This window comes from Phyllobates terribilis, unplaced genomic scaffold (genome assembly GCF_046119375.1).
Source record: "Phyllobates terribilis strain yellow unplaced genomic scaffold, ASM4611937v1 Scaffold_1__5_contigs__length_1240528914, whole genome shotgun sequence".
Classification (NCBI taxonomy): domain Eukaryota; kingdom Metazoa; phylum Chordata; class Amphibia; order Anura; family Dendrobatidae; genus Phyllobates; species Phyllobates terribilis.
Genome location: NW_027362761.1, coordinates 66,984,626 through 67,012,245, shown reverse-complemented (window position 1 = coordinate 67,012,245; position 27,620 = coordinate 66,984,626). Strand labels below are relative to the sequence as shown.

Genomic DNA, 27,620 nt, shown 5'->3' with positions numbered 1-27,620 from the left:
AGGTGTTTCAGGTGGTCCTCGTAGGTCTTGGAATAGACGATGACATCGTCCAGGTATAACAGGACCGTCTCGAAGTTCCGGTGTCCCAGACAGCATTCCATCAACCGTTGGAAGGTTCCTGGTGCGTTGCAGAGCCCGAACGGCATGCAGTTAAATTCGCTGAGACCCATCGGGGTGGTGAATGCGGTCTTCTCCCGGTCTGCCTCTGCTACAGGAACCTGCCAGTACCCGCTAGTGAGATCCAAAGTAGAGAAGAAGTTAGCAGATTTTAATGCAGCTAAGGACTCTTCTATCCTTGGTAACGGGTACGCATCTTTGTGTGTGATACGGTTGACCTTCCTGTAGTCTACACACATTCTCATAGTGTTGTCCTTCTTTTTCACTAAGACTAGTGGAGCTGCCCAGGGGCTACAGCTGTCCCTGATTACCCCAGCCTCCTTCATGTCTCTAAGCATCCCCTTGGCGTGTTGGTAGTGTGCAGGGGGTACAGGTCGGTATCTCTCCTTTATGGGAGGATGGTCTCCCGTGGGGATGTGGTGTTCTACCCCCTTTACTCGCCCGAAGTCTAACGGGTGTTTACTAAACACTCTCTCGTACTCTTGAACCACCCAATAGACTCCTTGTTTCTGGTGTGAGGGAGTGGATTCGGTACCCAGATGTAGTTGCTGACACCAGTCCCCCACTGGTTTCTTAGAGCCGTTACCTTCCTCTGGTTGAGATGGAGGCAAGGGTTCCACGGCCTGTACAGAATTCTGGTTTATGGTGAACAATTTAGCTAGCGTGGCATACCGGGGCAGGTGTACTTCTCTCTCACCGATATTTATGATGCGAACGGGCACCCTCCCATGGCGTACATCGACCACCCCCCGTGCTGTCAAAATGGTGGGCCTACTGTCTGAGTAGACGGGTTCTACCATTGCTTGGTAGTCTCTACCTCTTAGACCAATAGCTGCCCGGCACCAAATCATCATCTCACTTTTTGGGGGCATGGCAATAGGGAACGGGTCACACATTCTCACGCTACCTATCTCACCACCAGATAGTTCCACCTGTTGCCGCTTCATCAGTGCCCGGATCTCTTTTTGGAGCACACGCTGCTGGCCGGAACTGGCGTTCTTGGCAACCTGCTGTAAAATGAGAATCACCTCTGCAAGACAATTTTCAATTACATTGGTTCCCAGGGTGATTCTAGGGTGACTCTCATGACGGTCTATGTCCACTATAATCAGTCCTTGTGCCGCCAGTTCGACTTTACCGATTTTAATGGTCACCTCCTTGAATCCCACCTGCGGCACGGGCTGACCATTGCTGGCGATGATACTCAGGTCGTCGTCTGGGTAGCGGGTTATGTCCGAATCATTCCAGTACTGCTTGAAGAGCACGTACGGGATGGTGGTGACCTGTGACCCAGTGTCTAGTAGGGCACTCATAGGAATGCCATCCAGTACCACAGGCAAGATTGGACGTCCCCCTACGTATTTATCACGCCAGTTTGATGGGCCTGATAGTCTTAGGCCTGGGGGTTGGCCCTCTACCCCAGGTTGTGCCCGTTTAAATGACAGTACCTTGCCACATGTCCGGGTTGATTGCAGCGGCGGCAAATAGGTCGTCCGTCCTCGTTGTATCGATCGCTGGGTCTTCCTCTGGCCGGTGGGGTCCTCCTTGGTCGGCGCCACGGGATGTCCTCCGGTCCGGATGCCAGCTCGATCTTCCCTGCAGTAGAAACCTGTAAAGACTGCACAGTTCGGGTTAGCGCGGCAACGCTTTTAGTTAGCTCTTGGACCTGATGGTGCAGGTCTGTAGCCGGGTCACTGTTTAAAGCCTGCGCATCAGCTCCCACAGGCCCTGCAGACAAGGGCGCCGTCTCCTGGTGATAAGTGATAGCAGGGCGCCTGTGGGTCACAGCGCCACCTGGTGCCGGTTCTCGGAGCACCCGGATGGCTCTGTCCTTGAACTGTGCAAAGTCCAGGTCAGGGTCCTGTAAGGCCATTGCCCGCAACTGGGTTCGGTGGGCATTGCACAGTAGACCCTCAATGAATTGTTCAGTCAACAGCTTATCTTCATTTCCCACGCTGTCAGGGTCTGCCTGCTTAATGGCTCTCAGGGCCTCTTGTAGGTTTAGAGCATAGTCTCTTATACTCTCATGTGCCCGTTGTTTGCACCCATAAAATCTTAGTTTTATTTCGGCTGAGGTGCGGGTGTCAAATGTGTCTTTCAGCCGGGTTAGTATGTCTCTGACAGTCCTCTTCCTCCCAGGTGGCCAGGACTTTACCTCCCTTTGGGCTGCCCCGATTAATTGGGCCACCAGGATGCTCACTTTTTGCGCCTCCGTGAGGGGATACACCTGGAAGAGGCTATCCAGCCTTTCTCTGAAGTCATTTAGGGTATGTGACTCCCCTGAGTACTGGGGTAGCCAGGCTGCCCCCGGGATATAGGGCATGGTGAAAGGCATGACCGCAGCAGCGGTGGCTCTGGCGGCGGCTGTGGCGGTGAAGCTCTCCTCCGTATCCGACATCCTCCTCCCCCCTAGTGGACCGTGGCCTACCTTGCGATGATCCTCTTCCGTAGGCCGCGGCTCCGCAGTCGATCGTCAGGGTTGAGGACCTTCCGTCGCGCTCCTGTGACGTCGGCGTCCGCTGGGCTCCTTCCAGGACCTTACGCAACGTCCGGACGTGAGGCGGGGCTTCAGTTCTCGAGGGCTTTCGGAGTCCACGCCCCTCTTCTTCCCGCGCGGCGCCCTCAAGATGACGTCCAATGGCGGGAAAACTCCACGGATGGCGGGAAGAAGGCAGAAGATGGCGTCGGATGGCGGGAATCGGCTCCAGATGGCGGGAAACGACTCCGGACGGCGGGAAACTTCACCACAGGTAAGTATAAAAGTCTCTTTTTTCAGGCACGCAGTACCCGGTGGTTGCGGGCACGTAATCCTGCCGACTAAGCCAAAATTGACTCGCCCCCTGGGCCAGTGCTGTAGTGCGGCGCGCGGGGGATACCCAGAGCCGGATCCGATGGGGGTAGTAGTCTTCGTGTGGCGGTGACCCGGTCCGCGCCCAGGGTGGTCAAACTAAGTGGCAGTTATTGGTATGATGGTATTAGTGTCCGATTACGCCACCCGTTGAATGCGGTTATGAAACCGCCGCTGCAGGGCAGACCGCTGAGGCCGGTGGTATAGGTGTGCAGCAATGTTGATATAACCCCCAACGGGAGAGGTATGGCCTCAGGGCAGCGGATGTGGATGATGTTGGGAGTGATGGTGTGGATGTCCCAGCACTAACGGTGCGACAAGGAAGCACGGAAACGCGAGGGTACAGTTCAGGGCCTTTACTGATGGTACAAGGCAAATTCCCCCGGGAGTACTGGCTAGTAGTTGGGGCCTGGTTAGTCTGCGAGTAAGCCGGAGTTCCCCTGGCCAGGTGGAGTTGTAGGCCTTCCCGTTAGTCTGTACCCTTCCTGGCTACCCTGCTTTCAGCGGTTACAAGTAGCCCACGTCCCTGGGTATACCGCGTGGTGCTCACCCGTATGGCTGGTGACCTGGGGCCTCCTGTTAGCCTCTGCTCCGGGATGGCGGTGCTGGTCCCTTCGTTGTGACTGAGCCTCAGGGCTTTTATGGCCAGAGGACCTGGAATCCCCTGCCGGATGGATTCTGCTGCTGGGTATATCTTAGTCCCCACAGCCTCGGACTCCTGTGTCCGGTTTTAGTACCTTCTCCCAGGGCGAGCTCTGCACGGCTCCAGCCCCTGGCGCTTCTCCTTGGCTCCTACAGAGCTCCTGATGTCTATCTGTCCCTGTTTCTGCGTGTCCAGACCAGACTCCGTCTCTGTCTGGAACTTCTCTCTCTAACCCTGCCTCAGCCCCAGTTTATATAGGGGAAGTTCTTCCCCTCCCAGGACTGGGCAGGAGGTGTGGCATGCTTAGGATTCCTGCCCAGGAGACCTCCCACCTGCTCACAGACGTAATACTGCTATTACTGTGGAAACCAGACCCCTGGGGTGCCACATGTGTGTATGTCTGTGTGTGTGTGTGTGGGCAGATGTCATTGTGTGATGTCTGTTTGTATGTGTGTGTGTGTGTGGGCAGATGTCATTGTGTGATGTCTGTTTGTGTGTGTGTGTGGGCAGAAGTCATTGTGTGATGTCTGTTTGTGTGTGGGGGGGGCAGATGTCATTGTGTGATGTCTGTTTGTGTGTGTGTGTGTGTGGGGGGGGGGCAGATGTAATTGTGTGATGTCTGTTTGTATGTGTGTGTGTATGTGTGTGTGTGTGTGTAGGCAGATGTCATTATGTGATGTCTGTTTGTGTGTGTGTGTGGGCAGATGTCATTGTGTGATGTCTGTGTGTGTATGTGTGTGTGTGTGTGTGTGGGCAGATGTCACTGTGTGATGTCTGTGTGTGTGTGTGGGCAGATGTCATTGTGTGATGTCTGTCTGTGTGTGTGTGTGTGTGGGCAGATGTCATTGTGTGATGTCTGTTTGTGTGTGTGTGTGGGCAGATGTCATTGTGTGATGTCTGTTTGTGTGTGTGTGTTTGTGTGTGTGTGGGCAGATGTCATTGCGTGATGTCTGTTTGTGTGTGCGTGTGTGTGTGGGCAGATGTCATTGTGTGATGTCTGTTTGTGTGTGTGTGTGTGTGTGTGTGGGCAGATGTCATTGTGTGATGACTGTTTGTATGTGTGTGTGGGCAGATGTCATTGTGTGATGTCTGTATGTGTGTGTGTGTGTGTGTGTGTGGGCAGATGTCATTGTGCGATGTCTGCGTGTGTGTGTGTGGGCAGATGTCATTGAGTGATGTCTGTTTGTGTGTGTGTGTAGGCAGATGTCATTGTGTGATGTCTGTTTGTGTGTGTATGTGTGTGTGTATGTGTGTGTGTGTGTGTGTAGGCAGATGTCATTGTGTGATGTCTGTTTGTGTGTGTGGGCAGATGTCATTGTGTGATGTCTGTTTGTATGTGTGTGGGGGGGGCAGATATCATTGTGTGATGTCTGTTTGTGTGTGTGTGGGCAGATATGATTGTGTGATGTCTGTTTATATGTATTTTTGTGTTTCAAATGTGTTTATGCGTGTATGTACAGTACAGACCAAAAGTTTGGACACACCTTCTCATTTAAAGATTTTTCTGTATTTTCATGACTATGAAAATTGTACATTCAAACTGAAGGCATCAAAACTATGAATTAACACATGTGGAATTATATACTTAACAAAAAAGTGTGAAACAACTGAAAATATGTCTTATATTCTAGGTTCTTCAAAATAGCCACCTTTTGCTTCGATGACTGCTTTGCATACTCTTGGTATTCTCTTGATGAGCTTCAAGAGGTAGTCACCAGAAATGGTTTTCACTTCACAGGCATGCCCTGTCACGTTTAATAAGTGGGATTTCTTGCCTTATAAATGGGGTTGGGACCATCAGTTGTGTTGTGCAGAAGTCTGGTGGCTACACAGCTGATAGACCTACTGAATAGACTGTTAGAATTTGTATTATGGCAAGAAAAAAGCAGCTAAGTAAAGAAAAACGAGTGTCCATCATTACTTTAAGAAATGAAGGTCAGTCAGTGCGAAAAATTGGGAAAACTTTGAAAGTGTCCCCAAGTGCAGTTGCAAAAACCATCAAGTGCTACAAAGAAACTGGCTTACATGAGGATCGCCCCAGGAAAGGAAGACCAAGAGTCACCTCTGCTTCTGAGGATAAGTTTATCCGAGTCACCAGCCTCAGAAATCACAGGTTAACAGCAGCTCAGATTAGAGACTAGGTCAATGCCACACAGAGTTCTATTAGCAGACACATCTCTTCAACAACTGTTAAGAGGATACTTTGTGCAGCAGGCCTTCATGGTAAAATAGCTGCTAGGAAACCACTGCTAAGGACAGACAACAAGCAGAAGAGACTTGTTTGGGCTAAAGAACACAAGGAATGGACATTAGACCAGTGGAAATCTGTGCTTTGGTCTGATGAGTCCAAATTTGAGATCTTTGATTCCAACCACCGTGTCTTTGTGCGACGCAGAAAAGGTGAACGGATGGACTCTACATGCCTGGTTCCCACCGTGAAGCAAGGAGGAGGAGGTGTGATGGTGTGTGGGTGCTTTGCTGGTGACACTGTTGGGGATTTATTCAAAATTGAAGGCATACTGAACCAGCATGGCTACCACAGCATCTTGCAGCGGCATGCTATTCCATCCGGTTTGCGTTTAGTTGGACCATCACTTATTTTTCAACAGGACAATGACCCCAAACACACCTCCAGGCTGTGTAAGGGCTATTTGACCAAGAAGGAGAGTGATGGGGTGCTACGCCAGATGACCTGGCCTCCACAGTCACCAGACCTGAACCCAATCGAGATGGTTTGGGGTGAGCTGGACCGCAGAGTGAAGACAAAAGGGCCAACAAGTGCTAAGCATCTCTGGGAACTCCTTCAAGATTGTTGGAAGACCATTTCCGGTGACTACCTCTTGAAGCGCATCAAGAGAATGCCAAGAGTGTGCAAAGCAGTCATCAAAGCAAAAGGTGGCTACTTTGAAGAACCTAGAATATAAGACATTTTCAGTTGTTTCACACTTTTTTGTTAAGTATATAATTCCACATGTGTTAATTCATAGTTTTGATGCCTTCAGTGTGAATGTACAATTTTCATAGTCACAAAAATACAGAAAAATCTTTAAATGAGAAGGTGTGTCCAAACTTTTGGTCTGTACTGTATATGTCTGTATATGTTTGTGTGTGTGCGTGACTGCGTGCGGCCACCTGCTGAGTATAGTTGGCGCCGTGCGGCCTCCTGCTGTATCTGGGGGGGCGCCGTGCGGCCCCCCGCTGTGTATAGATGGCTACGTGCGGCCCCCCGCTGTGTATAGATGGCTACGTGCGGCCCCCCGCTGTATATAGATAGCTAGGTGCGGCCCCCCTCTGTGTATAGATGGCGCCGTGCGGCCCCCCGCCGTGTATTGATGGCGCCGTGCGGCTCCCCGCTGTGTATAGATGGCTACGTGCGGCCTCCCGCTGAGTATAGATGGCGCTGTGCAGCCTCCTGCTGTCTCTGGGGGGGCTACGTGCGGCCTCCCGCTGAGTATAGATGGCGCTGTGCGGCCTCCTGCTGTCTCTGGGGGGGGCGCCGTGCGGCCTCCCGCTGTGTATAGATGGCTACGTGCGGCCTCCCGCTGAGTATAGATGGCGCTGTGCGGCCTCCTGCTGTCTCTGGGGGGGGGGCGCTGTGCAGCATCTATACTCAGCAGAAGGCCGCACATAGCCATCTATACACGTATACTCAGCAGGAGGCCGCACGTAGCCATCTATACGGTGCCATCTATACACAGCGGGAGGCTGCACGTAGCCATCTATACACAGCGGGAGGCCGCACGTAGCCATCTATACACAGCGGGAGGCCGCACGGCGCCATCTATACACAGCGGGAGGCCGCACGGCGCCATCTATACACAGCGGGAGGCCTCACGGCGCCATCTATACACAGCGGGAGGCCGCACGGCTCCATCTATACACCGCGGGAGTCTCAGTGCTTTGCAAGAGCAGTCAATAAATTCTGCTTGACTAATTCTGAGCACCATAAAGTCTGGTTCGCTTCTAGCCTGCTGTCTTCATTTTCAGCTTGCTGAATTATAACTCATTTACTGTCATTTGAGACGATGCCTTTGCTGGTCTCTTTCACCTTGAATACCTGTAAGTGCTCCACTTAATGTCATATTTTTGATTCTGTTCTTCTTCATCTTTTGGCATGTGCAATTGTATGAGCAAGTATTCATATGAATTTATGACCTACTTAAACCTTCGAGGACCTTAAATTTTATTCAATCCAATTTTTTTCCAGTTTAAAACTATGGGACATATATGTGCCTTGGTCCTCAAAGGGTTTTTAAAGGGGCTGCAAACATAAATACGAAAAAAATAATTCAATTAGTGCTTTTTGTGTTCATTTAATTTTTATTTGAAGTCCATTTTTTTTATATACCTTGAAATTAAGCCCTACCCCATGCAATGAAGCCCTACCTACACGACATCTGAGAGCTTCATGGATCCCGCTTGTGAGGTGCCTGTCCGTCACTACTATTCAGTTTTAGGGTCCACTCACTAAGCCATATATTCTCTCATGCAAGAGAATAGGGCCAATTATGCTAATGACACTCGGCTCAAACTCTGTCAGAGCTTCAACTGAGTGTGATCCGATTCTCTCGCAGCACAGATATGGAGAAGATGGAGAACTTACTTTCTCCATCTTCTCCATAGTCTCTGTGAGTGTTCATCAGACTGCACTTGGATGACATCCGAGTGCAGTCTAATGTTTTACGTGCACCCATAGACTTGTATGGGTGCACATGGTCCGAATATCGAATGAGATTATTTTCTCATGCCGATAATCGCAGATCTGCATTGTCCCATAGTATAACATAGGGCCGAGTCCTATCCGATAAAACATCACATAGCATTCGGCCGTGTTATACGACAGTGTGAGCGAGCCCTTAGAGTCAAGGAATATTTACATGCAGATGATGATATTACTCTCCCAGTGTATATTTTTTTAGGCGAGTTCATAGTAAATGCTTTGCCTTTTTGACATGTGATCAACTAAAGAACAAGAAAGATTTAGGACCTCCCCTATAGAGAAACGGAAAATAGTTTGGAGGACTTGCATGTCCTTTTTTATTTATTATGAGAAAATCATAAAAGATCCCATTTTTTAACCATCCTGTGACTTTCTGCTGAGGGAGAGGGAGAGAGCTGCCCTATTCAGAGTCTGTAATAAGACCTGCTGACAAAAGTGTTGAAGATACAGTCTAATGTGAATTAACAATGAAAAAAAGTTAATTTCACAAATGGCTTGTATTTTTTTTAATACAAACCTTTTTGTGTTTACAGCTCCTTTAAAGGGAATCTGTCATCAGGTTTTTGTCACCTAATCTGAGAGCAGCATAATGTAGGGTTAGAGGCACTGATTCCAGTAATGTGTCACTTACTGGGCTGCTTAGTGTTGTTTTGATAAAATCATTGATTTGTCAGAAGGTAATTATCACTAGATGACTAGTAAGTTCTGTAGGACCCCACCCCCATCACTGATCAGTAGATTTCTGTGTACACTGAGCATGGGCAGAAAGCTGCCAATCAGTGGTGTGGGTGGGGCTATACAGAGCGCAGCATTCAGAGAGCTGCTAGATCTGCAGCAGATAAAACGGTGATTTTCTCAAAATGACAACAAGCAGCTGAAAAAGTGACACATCGCTGGAATCAGGGTATCTGCCCCTATATTGTGCTGCTCTCAGATGGGGCAGCACAATTAATATTGTGCCAAATTAATTTCCCGTGAACTATCACATGATCTATCACAGGGGATCATGTGACATGTCACGTGATAAATCAGGTGTGGGGAGGGGGGCCCGCGCCTTCTAAACTGCCCGGGGCCCTTGCTACTCTTAATCCACCCCTGACCTGGGGTGTCAGTTTTTAACGCCGACATAATTGTGGTATGCGTGATAACTCCCCACTATAGGACCACATCGCTATAATAGCGATTGCGGATATGATATATCTGCCGTCTTCTCACTTATTATAGATATAAGTACATCAACCCCACAGATCTGATATATGACCTAATATGAGGCTGATGGATGGTGGTTTCTATATTAGCCACCTTTCATATTGAGGATGCTTTCGATTATACGGCATATTTAACAGAAATAGATTAAATTATAAATAAATTTGACAGGCTAAGACGGAGATAGATGGGATCTCTAGATAGGAGATTATAATACCCAACCATTTAACTGTGGGGACATTCGTTGTGGAATATTATGTATTGGTGCTGTCACATTGAAATCAAGACCTTGTGGGTCATAGCTGTTTACAATTTATTACAGCAGTGGCCCAATATACATCTCCCTGGATGTATGATAATCCGTTTTATCAATATTTTAATTTCATTATTAAAAGTAAAATTTTATTCACATTCTTTTCCTTCTTGGTACCCTCCCTATTTTCTAATAGCTATATAATTGGTGGTGACCACCTATGTGAATATTGTCCATTTCAAATCGGATTCTATTTACTTGTCCGCAGAAATCAGAGAGGCCTCTTGAAGACGCTAATTGGGCAGATGCTCAGAAGGGGTGAGAGCAGAGCCCAATGTAGCGACCACCTTTTGGTGGTCAAGTACAGGTACAAGACGGATGTCCTTCTCTTGACCACCATACATGATGATGGCAGCACCCTCAGCACTGTATGAGGTTCCACTACACAGGTCATCAAACCAGACTGTGCAGTGGGGTACAACAAGTATATGGGGGGAGTTGATCTCTCTGATCAAGTCCTCCAGCCGTACAGTGCTTTGAGAAAGGCCAAGGTATGGTATAAGAAGCTGGCCGTGCACATCGTACAGATGGCAATGCACAACGCTTTCCTTCTATCACGATGTGCAGGCCAGACTTCTACGTCGTACCTTCAGTTCCAGGAGGTAGTGATCAAGGCCCTGATATTTGGCAGTGGTGACGGAGCGGGCCCCAGTACTTTTGGAACTGAAGGACCTCGAATTGTACCAGGCCAGCATTTCCCGGGGGAGGTCCCTCAAAGCGGAAAAAAAGGTAAGTCACAAAAGAAGTGCAGAGTGTGTTTCCAAAGGGTAATATGCAAGGACATGTTAGGAGGGTGGTTGCAGACAACTTTAATTTAATGGAACGCAACCGACCCCGGGGTCCGCAATGCAGCCTGGTGGACTGCTGCCGAGCACTTTCCGGGTGGAAAGGAAGGAGACAACTTAAATGTAACCCTTCCGTTTTAACTTCACACGGTACCGGGTATAGCGGTACGCTCTTTCTCCGATAGGTGCACGGAAGAAGAGCGTCCGGCGACGCACCTACAAACTGCCTAACCTCTCCGTGTTACAGCACACGGGAGGAGACTAACGGTTCACACTATCTCCAAGAACCGCAGGGAGACGTGTGACCGGGGAGAAGCAGTAGCCCTGTCTTCGATACAGGCGTTACGCTATGGGAAATGGCGCTAAAGCAGTTCACACAATCTCCAAGAACCGCAGGGAGACGTGTGACCGGAGAAGCAGCAGTAGCCCTGTCTTCGATACAGGCGCTACGCTATAGGAGTTGGCGCTAGTGTGCGGGTGTGATGCCCGCCGGGTATTCGTGCACTCAGCTACCGAACTGAGCAGACCCGCTCTATAAGGCTCACAGGCGGTACTGGGAGAACGGCGTCTGCAGACGGCTCGGGGTGTAAGGCGAACCCCCTGGTCAGAGCCGAGCAGTCAGCCTAAGCTACCTGCCTGCATAAAGCTATGGCTCTTCGAGGAGCTCAAGAGTAAAGCGTGCACACCACAAACAACCAGCTCAAATGATCTGAGCGCGCCGCCATGTTTGTGGGCGGGCCTTTTAAAGATTAAGCCCTGCCCCACTGTCGCACCATTGGTGACGACACCCGTGACCAATCAGGCGGTGCCAGGTCACCGGATCAGATGGTTCCTGAACCACCAATCACGGTCCGCTATGTCACGGACATGCTCAGTGCGGCGCATCTCGGACTTAGGCTGCCAGAGCCCCGACTCCCTCCGCAACCTATACTTCATAGTGCTAGGCACAAACACCCAAGATACAACCCGAGTATCTCGTGCACTAGCTAGGCGTTGGGACTGAAGGAAATGCTGTGCAACGTCAGCCCTGGCTGGACCTGAATGGGATACCACAGAATCCTCAGATGGCTCTGAGCCCATTTCAGATCCAGCAAATGCCTGATGCCTAACAGGACACCAGTTATCAATGCAAAACCTGCCCTGACAAACCTGGCCTGTGCATGAAAGAATGCTTCAGAAGGTACCATACTTCCATTGACTACTAAATTAATTTCTGACATATGACAACCTGACAAACACTACACAACTGATGTATGACACTATATTATAATATTCACAGATCAGGTATCAATTCCAAAAAGGGGCACTTGTTGGGCATTTCCACTGTTTAGGGGCTCTGAGAACGTGACATGATGCCCGCAGACCATTCCATCAAAGTCTGCATTCCAAAGTGCCACTCCTTCCCTTCTGATCCCTGACATGCGCCCAAACAGTCATTTTCTCCAACACATGGGGTATCAGGGGAAGGGATTTACCACAACTGTTACATCAGTTTTTTTACTTCAAAAAGTCTCAAGTTTTGTTGAACAACATTTTTGTACAAAGCATGTGACTTTTTGTTATATTAAGCAGCACTTGCCACTTGTGAAAAGGTGTGGGGAACGATACAGATGTTCATGTCTGACTCAAAGTCAGCAAAAGCAAGTGGGCATGTACACTGTATCTAAGAGCCATGCTGTCTGGTTTCTAACTCGCTCTTCCAGTCTTGATTGGCATCCCTCTGGATGCCACAGTCACCAGCAAGCTCCTCCAGACCTCAAACAGTGTCATTTCCTTAGATTCTCATGGTATGTGAAGTGCAGTGAGAGTACTGTGGTGAAGACCACAAGAGTATACCTTTCTGCTCTGTACATGCCTAGGGTATGCATGGCAATGGCACATGCAGAAGACGTAGAGGAGCCTGGTGGCAACATCAGTGGCGGGGGGGAATGCCTATGACACTACTGTAGAGATTGAACACCAACTTGATTCTTCACAGTCTATTACACAATAGCATTGTAAAAATTGATTTTATTGCTTATGCTGAATCCAAAAAACAGATAGGGACATGTTTAGAAAGATTGAAATGTCATCCATTACAGCTTGGTGTCAGGGTGGTAAAATGACCTACCGGTTGCCTTTCAAAGTACTTAGTCAATGTATACTGTTACTAAGGTTCTGGTTACATTTGTTTTTGACTTCTGCTAAAAACTCAGCAACAAGTCTGTGTTGTATCTGTACTATTTCAGAAGCCAACAGTTACCAGCAAATTTTATTGACTTATAATGAGGTTCTTCGAAAGAGCCAAGGTGTCCAGTGTTTTAATAGAAAAAAATATATTTCCATCAACCTCAATTATTTCCATCAGCTCAATTATTTCCATCAAGTATGACCCTACTTAGATATGAACAAGGCCTAATAGTGTCAATTTGTCATCATTTTTAAGACTTGTATATATAGCAGCTGATAGAAGTTAGGGGGTGAATCTGCATTCTTCCATCATATCTGATCAACCAATCCTTGCCTTCAAATATGTGAGTTATAAAACAATTTAGAATGAATTTAACATTTGTAGATTGTTCATGATCGTATATGGTCATATAGGGCAAGTGTATTGGGAAAGGGAAAATTCTGTACAGGAGATAACGTCATTGTTTAATCTTGAATGCAGTCACCACTACAGTGACATGTGGTCAAGCGCTACAGGGAGGAAGTATTACGAAGCTTTCTGGTGACCTTAAAACATCATTGTTTACAGGAGAAAAAGACTTGAAAAGGAGGAAAACAGGAAGGTAATAAATGAACTTTAGCAGGTGCTGATCATAACTGAAATAAGGATGTAAAAACTATATGCCCAACTATTGTAAAAACTGGAAGAGCTTACTCACATTGAGGCAACTAACCCAGTGGTACAGTCTCCCAAGTAGGCTTCAAACATGGCTACTATAGTGGTACATATACCACAGTGGCACAGAACTTGGCAGTTACAGAATAGAATGATGGTACAAAGCTTTGTGGTTATATTTTATAGTTGAGGCACCGTACACAGTGTTTCCCATTCAAGGGAATGGAAGATAAACCGCAGTACTATGCAGCAGCCAGTAACCATGTGCTGAGATGCAATGGTTCTCTCCATACATTGCTCACAACCAGCCTCGTCTGAGCAGACATCAGCTGGTGCCGATATGCATAGGTCATCAATATGTAAGTCCCAGACAACCCCCAGTAAGAGTAGTCCAGAGCAGGTCCACTGCATAGGTGATGTTCTGTAAGCACCCTGTCAGATTTCAGGGCCACATTCTCTCTTTAGCAAGTTCAATTCCAACCAGAGATCTTCTCACTGCACTAACTCAAAACAATAGCAACAGAATTTACATTGCCACAAGGGTTTTACTATAGAGGTTGCAGTCACACTAAGTTTTTCAAGAGGAAGATGCTTTAGGAAATGCCAGCAGTTTTTTTTCTGAAGCTACTATTTTAGCATTTTTTTGCTAATTCCATTAGTTTTTTACTGTTTTCCAGAATTTTTGTGCCATAATTTTTACTGCCATTTTCCTGTCTTTTTTTACTTCATTCCATAATGAAGCTCTAGCAGTTTCTCAAGAAAAAATTCTGGCAAAAGCTCAAAATCTTCCAAGCATCATTTGATCCTTCCCATTGACTTCTATTATAAAGTACAGAACTTCTTCAGAGCAGAAAACGCCTGAAGAATGGTCAGGTCGTCTCTGCTAACCACTTTACGTCTTTGTAAACCTGAAACGGTTAAAAGAAGCTCAAAACACAAAACAACAGGATACCAAGTTGTTCTTACATTACAATGCATATGTTCATTCTTTTGGGTGTTTAGTTAGCGATTTTTAGAGATATTCGGAGCGGAATTTGCTAGAAAAGACATCATGTGCATATATCCTAAAGACTCGGTACCCAAGAAAGCCTAAACAGAAACCTGTGTAGTAACTTGCATTGGTGTTGCCCCTTTTGACCACATCTACTCTTTTGTCATGTATTACATTGGGTATCCCTTTAATAATGTCTCATACATTATTAAATTAAGCATTTATCTGTATTTTGATTGTATGGAATTACCTAAATGATAAAGAAGTTTTAATTTAAAGGGTATTTGTCACCACATGTGACCTATCTAATCTATTAATATGGGCATACAGGTTATAGACTGCTGAGGAGAGAGATACCTGTATGTCTCATATTATGATTTTCTCCAGGCTCTGGGGAGGATGCTGCCTGGAAGATAACTCTGCCTCCCGAGCTTATTATACAGTACAGACCAAAAGTTTGGACACACCTTCTCATTTAAAGATTTTTCTGTATTTTCATGACTATGAAAATTGTACATTCACACTGAAGGCATCAAAACTATGAATTAACACATGTGGAATTATATACTTAACAAAAAAGTGTGAAACAACTGAAAATATGTCTTATATTCTAGGTTCTTCAAAGTAGCCACCTTTTGCTTTGATGACTGCTTTGCACACTCTTGGCATTCTCTTGATGAGCTTCAAGAGGTAGTCACCAGAAATGGTCTTCCAACAATCTTGAAGGAGCTCCCAGAGATGCTTAGCACTTGTTGGCCCTTTTGCCTTCACTCTGCGGTCCAGCTCACTCCAAACCATCTCGATTGGGTTCAGGTCTGGTGACTGTGGAGGCCAGGTCATCTGGCGTAGCAACCCATCATTCTCCCTCTTGGTCAAATAGCCCTTACACAGCCTGGAGGTGTGCTTGGGGTCATTGTCCTGTTGAAAAATAAATGATGGTCCAACTAAACGCAAACCGGATGGAATAGCATGCCGCTGCAAGATGCTGTGGTAGCCAAGCTGGTTCAGTATGCCTTCAATTTTGAATAACTCCCCAACAGTGACACCAGCAAAGCACCCCCACACCATCACACCTCCTCCTCCATGCTTTACGGTGGGAACCAGGCATGTAGAGTCCATCCGTTCACCTTTTCTGTGTCGCACAAAGGCACGGTGGTTGGAACCAAAGATCTCAAATTTGGACTCATCAGACCAAAGCACAGATTTCCACTGGTCTAATGTCCATTCCTTGTGTTCTTTAGCCCAAGCAAGTCTCTTCTGCTTGTTGCCGGTCCTTACCAGTGGTTTCCTAGCAGCTATTTTAACATGAAGGCCTGCTGCACAAAGTCTCCTCTTAACAGTTGTTGTAGAGATGTGTCTGCTGCTAGAACTCTGTGTGGCATTGACCTGGTCCCTAATCTGAGCTGCTGTTAACCTGCGATTTCTGAGGCTGGTGACTCGGATAAACTTATCCTCAGAAGCAGAGGTGACTCTTGGTCTTCCTTTCCTGGGGCGGTCCTCATGTGAGCCAGTATTTTTGTTGCGCTTGATGGTTTTTGCAACTGCACTTGGGGACACTTTCAAAGTTTGCCCAATTTTTCGGACTGACTGACCTTCATTTCTTAAAGTAATGATGGCCTCTCGTTTTTCTTTACTTAGCTGCTTTTTTTTTGCCATAATACAAATTCTAACAGTCTATTCAGTAGGACTATCAGCTGTGTATCCACCTGACTTCTGCACAACACAACTGATGGTCCCAACCCCATTTATAAGGCAAGAAATTCCACTTATTAAACCTGACAAGGCACACCTGTGAAGTGAAAACCATTTCCGGTGACTACCTCTTGAAGCTCATCAAGAGAATGCCAAGAGTGTGCAAAGCAGTCATCAAAGCAAAAGGTGGCTACTTTGAAGAACCTAGAATATAAGACATATTTTCAGTTGTTTCACACTTTTTTGTTAAGTATATAATTCCACATGTGTTAATTCATAGTTTTGATGCCTTCAGTGTGAATATACAATTTTCAAAGTCATGAAAATACAGAAAAATCTTTAAATGAGAAGGTGTGTCCAAACTTTTGGTCTGTACTGTACATGAAGGAGGAGTTACAAGTGTGAGACATGTAATGGCCACTCTCTGCTCTCCTGATCTCACTGCAGAGCTGGGTGTGATTATACCTGACACATCTGCAGGTTTCTCTCATCTCCAGCTTCCATCTCACAGGCAGATAGGGCTGCAATATTGTTACAATACAGCAGAGCTCAGAGAGAAACAAAAGATGTGTTTGTAAGAAAATAAAGATCAGTTGTCCTGTTCTGTGTTAGTTACTTGTCCCACACTGGTATCTCCCCCTTCATGTAAAATAATCTCTGGAGGCAGAGTTATCTTCCAGGCAGCATCCATAGCCTGGAAGAGGTCATTTATATAAAGTGATATAAGATGATTTTGTCAGCAATAGAGATGAGCGGTGTTGGACTAGAACTGTTCGCCAATCTCAAATTCGAGCTGTTTTGGGCGGTGTTCGAGTCGTTCGACGAACGCAAACGATTTGCAAAAAATTCAGCTGTTCGAGGTTATGTTCAATAACTGTTCGTGCACCAAAAGCGTGTCCTGCATGTCTGGCGCTATTTAGAGCACCAATCATGCCAGGATTGTTTGCCACTCACTGTAATGCCACAGCCATGGTGGTTGTGGCATTACAGTGGTTGCCCAAATCGATGGGAACAGTGCTCACAGTGAAACATGAAAAGCCAGCAATTCAGCAGTGGCATACACCGGTACCCGACAATTTAGAACAGAAAGAATAGAGTATTACACATAGATTAGATAGATAGAAACATGTCAGTCACATATATATGAAGTACAGTGACAGTGTTGGTTACTGTACTTGTCATTTATAGTTAAAGGATTTATTAAAAAAAATATTAGTGTTTTCATGCAACGTCTCTTTAAAAAAGCCGGCCGGCAATTCAGCATCGGTACCCGACAATTTATAACAGAAAGAATACAGCATCACACATAGATTAGAGAGATAGAAACATGTCAGTCACATATATAAGAAGTACAGTGATAGTGTTGATTACTTTACTTGTCATTTAGTGTTAAAATAAAGGATTTATTAAAAAAAAATTGGCGTGGGGTTCCCCGTAATTTTAGTCTCTAGCGGAGGTTAAGCAGACGGCTGGGGCAGATGTTTGAAGCCTGGGAAGGGGGTAATACCCATGGAGCTTCCCAGGCTACTAATATCAGCCCCCAGCTGAATACCTAGCCTTTACTAGCTATTAAAATGGGGCACCCCTAAAAAAATGACGTGGGGTCCCCCCTATTTTAATAGCTAGCAAAGGCTAGGCAGACAGCTGGGGGCTGATATTAATAGCCCAGGAAGGGTGCCATGAATATTGGCCCCCTCCCAGGCTAGAAACACCAGCCGCCAGCCGCCCCAGAAATGGCGCATCCATAGGATGCGCCAATTCTGGCACTTAGCCTCGCTCTTCCCACTGCCCTGTAGCGATGGCAGTGGGGTAATAGGGCTGGGGTTGATGTCGGCTTATAATGCCAGCTGACATCAAGTCCAGGTTAGTAATGCAGAGGCGTCTATAAGACACCCCCATTACTAACCCCATAGTCAAAGTTAAAAAAAACACAAACACCCAGAATAAAGTCCTTTAATTGAAATAAACACACAATTCTTTATTGTTCTAAATTAAACCATACTTACCATCACGCCCATTCCAGCTGAAGCCAACGATCTCCTGCAATAAAAGTAAAATAATAAAGCAACATCATCCTTACCTTTCCATGGTTCCCAGGACAGCTTCAGCTCTGCTACATTCACATGACAGGCTGGACCGCAGCGGAACGCTGCCATCTAGCTTGCCATGCCACAGACACTGAAAAGCGCAGGCATGCTTGCGCTCCTCAGTGTCTGGCTGTGACGGCATAAAGATGAGCCGAGGTCATGTCCAATGAACTCAGCTCACCTCATGCACGTCACTGAGAGCGTGGGAAAAATCTCCTGCGCATGCGGTGAGTGCAGGAGAATTTTCCCACGCTGTCAGTGACGTGCATGAGGTGAGCTCATGTCCAATGAACTCAGCTCACCTCATGCACGTCACTGACAGCGTGGGAAAATTCTCCTGCACTCACCGCATGCGCAGGAAAATTTTCCCACGATGTCAGTGACGTGCATGAGGTGAGCCGAGTTCATTGGACATGACCTCGGCTCATCTTTATGCCGTCACAGCCAGACACTGAGGAGCGCAAGCATGCCTGCGCTTCTCAGTGTCTGCCGCATGGCAAGCTGGATGGCAGCGTTCTGCTGCGGTCCACCCTGTCATGTGAATGTAGCTGAGCTGGAGCCGTCCTGGGAACCATGGAAAGGTAAGGATGATGTTGCTTTATTATTTTACTTTTATTGCAGGAGATCGTTAGCTTCAGCTGGAATGGGCGTGATGGTAAGTATGGTTTAATTTAGAACAATAAAGAATTGTGTGTTTATTTCAATTAAAGGACTTTATTCTGGGTGTTTGTGGGGGTTTTTAACTTTGACTATGGGGTTAGTAATGGGGGTGTCTTATAGACGCCTCTCCATTACTAACCTGGGCTTGATGTCAGTTGGCATTATAAGCTGACATCAACCCAGGCCCTATTACCGCACTGCCACCGCTACAGGGCAGTGGGAAGAGCGAGGCTAAGTGCCAGAATTGGCGCATCCTATGGATGCGTCATTTCTGGGGTGGCTGACGGCTGGTGTTTCTAGCCTGGGAGGGGGCCAATATTCATGGCACCCTTCCTGGGCTATTAATATCAGCCCCCAGCTGTCTGCCTAGCCTTTGCTAGCTATTAATATAGGGGGGGGACCCCACATCATTTTTTGGGGGGTCCCCCATTTTAATAGCTAGTAAAGGCTAGGTATTCAGCTGGGGGCTGATATTAGTAGCCTGGGAAGCTCCGTGGGTATTACCCCCTTCCAAGGCTTCAAACATCTGCCCCAGCCGTCTGCTTAACCTCCGCTAGAGACTAAAATTACGGGGAACCCCACGCCAATTTTTTTTTTAATAAATCCTTTATTTTAACACTAAATGACAAGTACAGTAATCAACACTACAACTGTACTTCTTATATATGTGACTGACATGTTTCTATCTATCTAATCTATGTGTAATGCTCTATTCTTTCTGTTATAAATTGTCGGGTACCGAAGCTGAATTGCCGGCTGGCTTTTTTAAAGAGACGGTGCATGAAAACACTATTATTTTTTTTAATAAATCCTTTAACACTAAATGACAAGTACAGTAAGCAACACTGTCACTGTACTTCTTATATATGTGACTGACATGTTTCTATCTATCTAATCTATGTGTGATGCTCTATTTTTTCTGTTCTAAATTGTCGGGTACCGGTGTATGCCACTGCTGAATTGCCGACCGTTTTTTTTAAAAAGAGTGTCTTCTGAGCAGTTTGTCAGCTTTTGGACACCTTTGAAGGTGTTTTCTATGTGTTTCTATGTGTTTTTGTTTGCCTGCCATTGGTTTTAACGGTGTTCGACGGTGTTCGACGGTGTTCTAAGGTGTTCGACGAACAGTTCCACGAACATCCCGGTGTTCGACGAACCGAACCGAACCCGAACACTACGGTGGTGGCTCAACACTAGTCAGCAACAAGGCATCTGATATGAGACATACAGGTAGGACTTTTTTTTCAGCAGTCTATAACCTTTATGCCATATTAATAGTTAGATAGGTCAAATGTGGTGACAGATTCCCTTTAATACAGCCATATACACAAGTCTAGATAAGTGTATTGATCAGGCTAATCAATTATTCTATATTCTTTGACCGCTTACAGTCATTTATTTCGACAAGATACAAAATAGTGTATAGTATTAGAGATGAGCAGATCGATCCACGGAGAATCAAGTTCAAGTCCAATTTCCTAAAATTTGTGGTTTCACGTGAATTTGAACATTTTGGCATGCAATTCGCCCAAAAAAATTTCCCACACAATTTCATACTCTGCTGAAGCATCAGATAATGGGCTAATGTCAGATTGCATGGCCATGTGAGCTTCATCATAATGCTCTGCAGCTATGGCATCTTACGGATTATCTGTACCTTGTACAGTGATGGTCAGTACCTGGGATATCACAGATCAGTGGTTCCCAGTGGAGCACAGTTTGTATGGCAGAATTATTTTCCATCTTCAGAATCTCTAGGTAAGTCTCTCCTGTAGAGTGTAAGCTCTTGTGGTCTGCAGGATTCTTTGTCTCTCTCTTCTGTAGAGTATAAGCTCTTATGATCAGTGGAGTCCTCTCTGTGTCCTATAAAGTGTAAGCTCTTGTGATCAGTGGGGTCCTCTCATTCTTCTGTAGAGTGTAAGCTCTTGTGGCCAGCGGGGTCCTCTCTCTGTTCTATAAAGTCTAAGCTCTTATGGTAAGTGGAGTCCTCGCTCTCTCTCTATTATCTCTCCTCTGCCCCATGTGTATTTTCCGAGCAATTACAAGCTTTCCAGTATTGCGATTTGCACAATATTATTCACTGCAAATCAAATTTATGGGGAAAATTTGGCGAATTTGAATTTCAAAAGATGTGCTCATCTCATAAACTAGTATGCTAAAATATTACTTGTTTATAACAAAAGAAGGAAGTTAGCTTACTGTGATCTAAAAATCATAAAAGGCAAAAACATTCTTTATTTTGGGCATGTTTGGTTTGTGGTCATATGATAGGATAAGGATGCAGAGCCATCACAATTTCTGAAAAAGGTAGAAGTCTGTTTTTTCTATGTAGATTTCTGTGGAGTTTAAGAAAGTTTATGTAAGGAATAACTAAAAACAGAAACTCTAAGACCAAAAGGCACTTTGGGTGCCTCCATAAATGTCATAAGAATCCATACAAAATACATTTGTAACATTTGTATGCCTTCAATGAAACTGAAAGGCACAAAAGTTCAGTAGATTTGTATAGGCAACATTAGTTGTGAGAATGAAGTCTATAGGGTTATTCCCATGTCTGCCATAGATATCTGGGACTGGAATAGCAACATCCAAGTTCTGGCCACAGGTGGTGAGGCTACAAAAACACCCGAACGAAGCTGAGTTACGCTGTTTCTGAAACTTCCATGAAAGTGAATAGGAGTTATGGTAACAAGGTTTTCTGGATTCCAGTTCTGGCTATGGTCCATTTTTTAATGAATATAGTTGGGCACTGCAAAGTAAGTTTTGCTTAGGCTTCATTCAGATGCCCATGATTCTTCCAGTATGCAAAATATGTTCTGCATTTCATCGGTGCTTTTCATTTGATTTTGTCACGGTCCCATAGACTTGCATTGGTGAATTTGATCCATGAATTAAATCAAAATCGGACAAGTCTCCATATTTTGGTTTTGGACATCCAATCTACGAAAATACCGGACATAAGAACAGCCCCTTAGACTATAGTAGGAATAATATAGTTATTGAATATGAGTGGACGCTTTTCTTTAAGATTTGTTTGACTCTCTAGATTCCTCTGTAAAACCACAAATACCTCATCATAATATCATGGCGAATTGACAATTTTTGTTCTGCTACATCTTTATTTCTTACAGAGAACCCTCCTAGTAAGCGTTGTGGGAGTTAGCTATGAAAGAATTGTAATTAAATCTGTTTAAAGGGTTTGTTCACATGCTGCTTGTTTTACAGTACCAGCAAAGTGAATGAGATTTCTGAAATGTCATGCCCATGTTACTTTTGTTTATTTTTTCCGTGAAGATTTGAACGTTCAAATCATTTATTCAAATCTACAGCATGTCAATACTTTCAGTGTTTTTGCAGTGTTTTCCACCAATTCAAATTAATGTGAAAAAAGTAAGTAAAAAAAAGACAAACAGAAACACCTAAAAATGTGCATATTTTACGCAGCTGCCAACACTCTGTTTTTTTGCTGCAGAAAAATGAGCTTCAAATGCTGCAAATCAGCTTTTAGTGCATTTCTGTTGAAGAAACACACTAAAAACGCATCTCTGTTTTTTATTTGCGGATTTCCCTCATCCCATTCAAGTCCAAGGAAAAACAATGCAAATAAAATGCATATTTACGGCAAGAGAGATTGACATATTGCGGATTTCAAAAATGCACCGCATGTCTATTTACGCTGCTTTAAAAGAAATGCACAATTGGCATGAGATTTCTATAAATCCCATCCATTTTGTCAGAATTGTAATGTACTGCATTTTTTTCCGCAGTGAAACACACAGCATCAAAAACTCACCAAATAGTCATTGTGGGAACTTAACCTAAATGAGTAATATTATGATGGAAAATTCACCAAAACATAAATAGTCTTCAGTCCCAATTCATTTTTACATTTTGCCCCCTTTTTTTGTCTATTTTTTAGAGTTTTTCACCTATTTTTCATTTTTCTTTTTTATTCCCGCCTTTTTATAGTCTACTGTATATGTGTTCGCCTGTTTGGGTTTTTTTTGTTCATTATTGTGAGCAGAGTTTGGGATTACCAGACGTTTTTGAATGATTTTTTAGCAAGTTGTTACAATTTTTGCGCAGATGTACTTCAGTTCCACCATGGAGTAAGTTGAAGTATGTCAGAATTTTTTTGCACTAATTTTGCCACATTTTAAAATGCGACCTTTTGCTCTGAAAATGGCAAAATAAAGATTTTTTTTAAGAATTTGGCGCAAAAAAAAAAAGACAAAATGAATACTACAAGACAAAAAAAAAATTACTTAAAAAACCCACAAATGTTGATTCTGGCCATTGTGCTATAATACAAAATTAATCCCTCCAAGGACAATATGAAAGTTCTCTCTGTATTTGCATGGGTTTCCTCCTACACTCCAAAAGACATACTGATAGGGAGTTTAGATTGTGAACCCCAATGAGGAAAGTGATGATGATGATGTCTGTAAAGCGCTGGTGAAATTACAGATGCTGTATAAGCTAGTAAAATCAATGAATTAAAAAAATAGTAGATTTCAGGTAATTCAAGTAATTTAAATGCTTAGCTCAGGTGACAAGTGTCATCAGTATTGTTTGATCACTCTGATATCAAAGATTACTGACGTCTACCTTATATATAGGGCATAATTGGGCATACAAAGCCTGTGCAGTTGAATTACCACTGTAGAGTTGGTTTTGATGATCCGAATTAAAGCAAGTAAATAAAGCGGTACAATATTCCAATTCTGGATTTAGTGGACCCTACCTGCACTCTTACTTGCTCCTGCAAAAGACCAACAGATTTTTTTTTATTTCATTTCAAGAAGCAGTTCTAAAAGAAAATTTCTCCAAAAATTATGTGACTTCAAAATCACCTACTGGATTATCTGTGCATGAGAATTCCTAAATTCCTATTCGCATATATGTAAACTGCACTAGTATAACCCTAGGTGAACCCAGGGGAATAAAGAAAGGCATGCCATTTTTCAGGTATGCATATTAATACTAGTATTATTAACATTAATATAATATCTAATAGAAATAATAATATTTAATGACATAACTCCAATGAGAACAAAGGTGCATAAAATGGAATGTATCCTTTAAGCTATTCCAAAACACATTTCATTGCTCACAAGAAAGCAATAAATCCAGCAAATGTTACGTAGGGCTGTAACTCACCAGTAGAGCCATAAGCACAGAACGGGAGCAGTAGCCATATCTCCAGCAGGACAAAGTGCGCAGTACTTAGTGTGGTCATATCACGAAGTCTTTCAACACTCCCCCACTGTTAACTTCTTGGCAGCTCCAGTTCTTACCATGCACATCTAAAATAAGTTGAGAGCAGAAAACTCTTTTTTATCAGATACAAGGCGTCATTTTCCTGTGGGCAGCACATTCATAGAACTCCTTGGCAGGATGGAGCAAGCACTCTGGTGACTCATTCTTCATCTTGCATTAAAGCTGCTCTCAATATAAAAAAAAACAAGGTCCCCATCTGAATCCAACGCGTTTCCTTACGTCATGAACTTGTCAGCTGGAATAGGCGGGCTAACTTTAAATATGGGGTATGAGATAGCAGTACTCTGTATACTCAAGTCATTTCACTCTGACTTTCCCCTTTTAATCAACATGTTCGACATGGTGAAACTTCTTCCAAGTGAGGGGTACAAGCATTCAAGTTTAGAAACAACTCCCGGCATATGTACTGGAACAAAAACACATATCGGTCATATAATATACCTAAAACAATGAGACAATTTTTTATAATATTCTATATATAATATTCAAATAAGCTTGAGGGATAAACCAAAAGATACGATGTAACGTTACAATTAAATATTAAATAAAAATAGCAAATAAAAGAAATATAAACATCATGATTTGTTTTGTTTTGATTTACTCTCAAAGCTCCATCTATACAGATGAATATATTTCCTCCATTATGTTTCATTGTCAATGACCTATGTAATGCAACTGCACATGGAGGAGCTCATTTCAGTACTAATATACAAAAAATGGGGCTCTCTTGGATAGTTTCCAAATATTATGCGGTCACCGTGTGACCTATCTTTTTCCTCCAGATATAAATATATCTTGCAAGGTCCTGTCTGTCCCCTTGTGTGTCCTCGCTCAGAAAACCCAGGGCATTTGAGCAACTTCAGCACTGTGTGCAGGTGCAGCAGTCTGATAAGGCTCATGTTAAAAATGGCCAATTAGTAAGGGAGCTTCGGTTTCATGTAAGAAAAACAAAATATGACACAGGATTAGCCGCAAGTGAAACATGATTGTACAGTGTCAATAGTCATGTTATACTGGCATACTGTACAAAACCGGAAAAAACGCCGTGTTAGTAAACGTCTAAACATATGATTCAGTGCCGTGATACAGTGCCAAGTCACTGCACTCTGTCCCAGTTGACCACAGTGTGACATTCTCGGTTACAGACTGATGGGGCCACTTTTAAAGGCACCCATTTAGAGGCATATTGAACCACAATAAGCCTTCAAAATTGCATTATATCAGTGAAGTATGGAATTTATGAGTTGTTGAAATTATTCTGGCAAAAAATTGGTCCATGCAGTCAGGATAGTTTTTTTTGCAGTTGCCACAAATTAAATGGAGGTACTGACATGCTCTGAACATTGTGTCCTTGGTCAATCAAAAACTGCTGCAATTTAAGGACCAAAAGGAAAGACAGTTGTCATGTTCTTGGAACCAATCCGACTATATGACAGCTGCCAGGGCGGGGTCACAGAAGAGCATTTCTCACAATTTCGCAGCCCTTACAAAGTAATTTTGACCCTCAGTGCTCCTATGCACTAAAATACCCCTTTCATGGTCCCCATAACATATGATGCCTACAAAAGTATCCCCACAAACACAGTATGATATCCCCAAAGCGAATTCCTCCACTGTGCCCTCCATACGCATAGCCCCCACACAGCCCATTATACAGTATGATGGTCCTCCCTACAGTATAATGGCCCTCACATCACTCCATACAGTATAATGGCCCTCACATCCCTCCACACAGTATGATGGACCTTACACAGCCCTCCACACTGTATAATGCCTCCCACATACCACTTCAAGCAATATAATGACCCAGATAACGCCCTCCAAACAGTACAATGGCCCCCACATAGCCCTAAAAAGGGTATTATGGCCCCTCACATAGCCCTACAAACAGTATAATCGTCCCCCATATAGCCCTCCAAATAGTATAATGGCAACCAAATAGCCCTCCAAACAGAATAATGGCCCCCCACATAACCCTCCAAGCAGTATAAGGGCCCCCACATACCACTCCAAGCAGTATAATGCCCCCACATAGCCCTCCAAACAGTACAATGGCCTCCACATAGCCTTCCAAAGAGTATAATTGCCGTCCACATAAGCCCTCCAAATATTTTAACTAACGCCCTGCATAGGCATCCAAACAGTATAGTTGGCCCTCACATAGCCCTCCAAACATAATAATGGCTCCCCTACATAATCATCCATACAGTATAATGGCCATAATGTAACCCTTCACACAATATAATTGGCCCTCACATAGCCCTCCAAAAATAATAATGGCTCCCCTATATAACCATCCATACAATATAATGGCCATAATGTAACCCTTCACACAATATAATTGGCTCCCACATAGCCCTCCAAATAGTATAATGCCCCCACATAGCCCTCCAAATGATATCAGGACCACCACATAGCTCTCCAAACAGTATAATGACCCTCTACATAGCCCTCCAAACAGTATAATGATCCTCATATAGCCCTCCAAACAGCATAATGGCCCCTGCATAGCTCTCCAAACAGTACATTGTCCCACATATAGCCTCCCAAATAGTATAATGGCCCCAAATAGCCCCCAAACAGTATATTTAACCCCTTACATAGTCCTCTAAACAGTATAATTGCCCCCCACATAGCCCTCCAAACAGTATAATTGGCCCCCACATAGCCCTCCAAACAATATAATGACCCCCACATAGCTCTCCAAACAAAATAATGGCCCCCACATGGCCCTCCAAACAGTACAATGGCCCCCACATAGCCCTCCAAAGGGTATGATTGGACCCCACATAGCCCTCCAAATGGTATAATTAGGCCCAACATATCCCTCCAAACAATATAATGACCCCCACATAGCCATCCAAACAGGACAATTGCCCCCACATAGCCCTCCAAAGGGTATGATTGCCCCCCACATAGCCCTACAAACAGTACAATTGTCCCCCACATAGCCCTCAAAATAGTATAATGGACCCCACATAGCCCTCCAAAAAGCATAATTGGCCCCCACATAGTCCTCCAAAAAGCATAATTGGCCCCCACATAACCCTCCAAAAATATAATTATCCCTCACATAGGCCTCTAAATAGTCTAATATACCCCACATAGCCCTCCAAACAGAATAATGCCCCCCACATAGCCCTCAAAACAGTATAATTAGCCCCACATAGCCCTCCAAACAGTATAATGGCTCACGCATAGCCCTCAAAGTAGTATAATGGCCCCCCATAGCCCTCAAAAAGTATAATTAGCCCGCAGATAGCCCTCCAAGCAGTATAATTGGCCCCCATATAGCCCGCTAAAATTCCCTTGTATTGAGTAAGGGTGTGCGTATTTAGTCGGCACTTGGCTGCATGTATGCAAATTGCATACCGCCAGCTCCACAATGTGCATGGTGCAGGGATTCACAAGTCCAAAGTCAAATAGAATGACTGCAGACTTTAACCCCAAGCCTGGA

General features: G+C 44.6%; 1 protein-coding gene across 1 annotated transcript in view; it reads right to left on the bottom strand.

Moving 5' to 3' along the window:
• The window catches only part of SUSD1 (sushi domain containing 1), a 644,959-nt gene extending 620,627 nt beyond the window's left edge, over positions 1-24,332 (bottom strand). The window contains exon 1 of the mRNA XM_073663765.1: positions 24,044-24,332. Coding sequence (XP_073519866.1) covers positions 24,044-24,122 — 79 coding nt within the window. The 5' untranslated portion in view covers positions 24,123-24,332. The remainder of the gene's footprint in view (positions 1-24,043) is intronic.
• Positions 24,333-27,620: the final 3,288 nt, after the last annotated feature.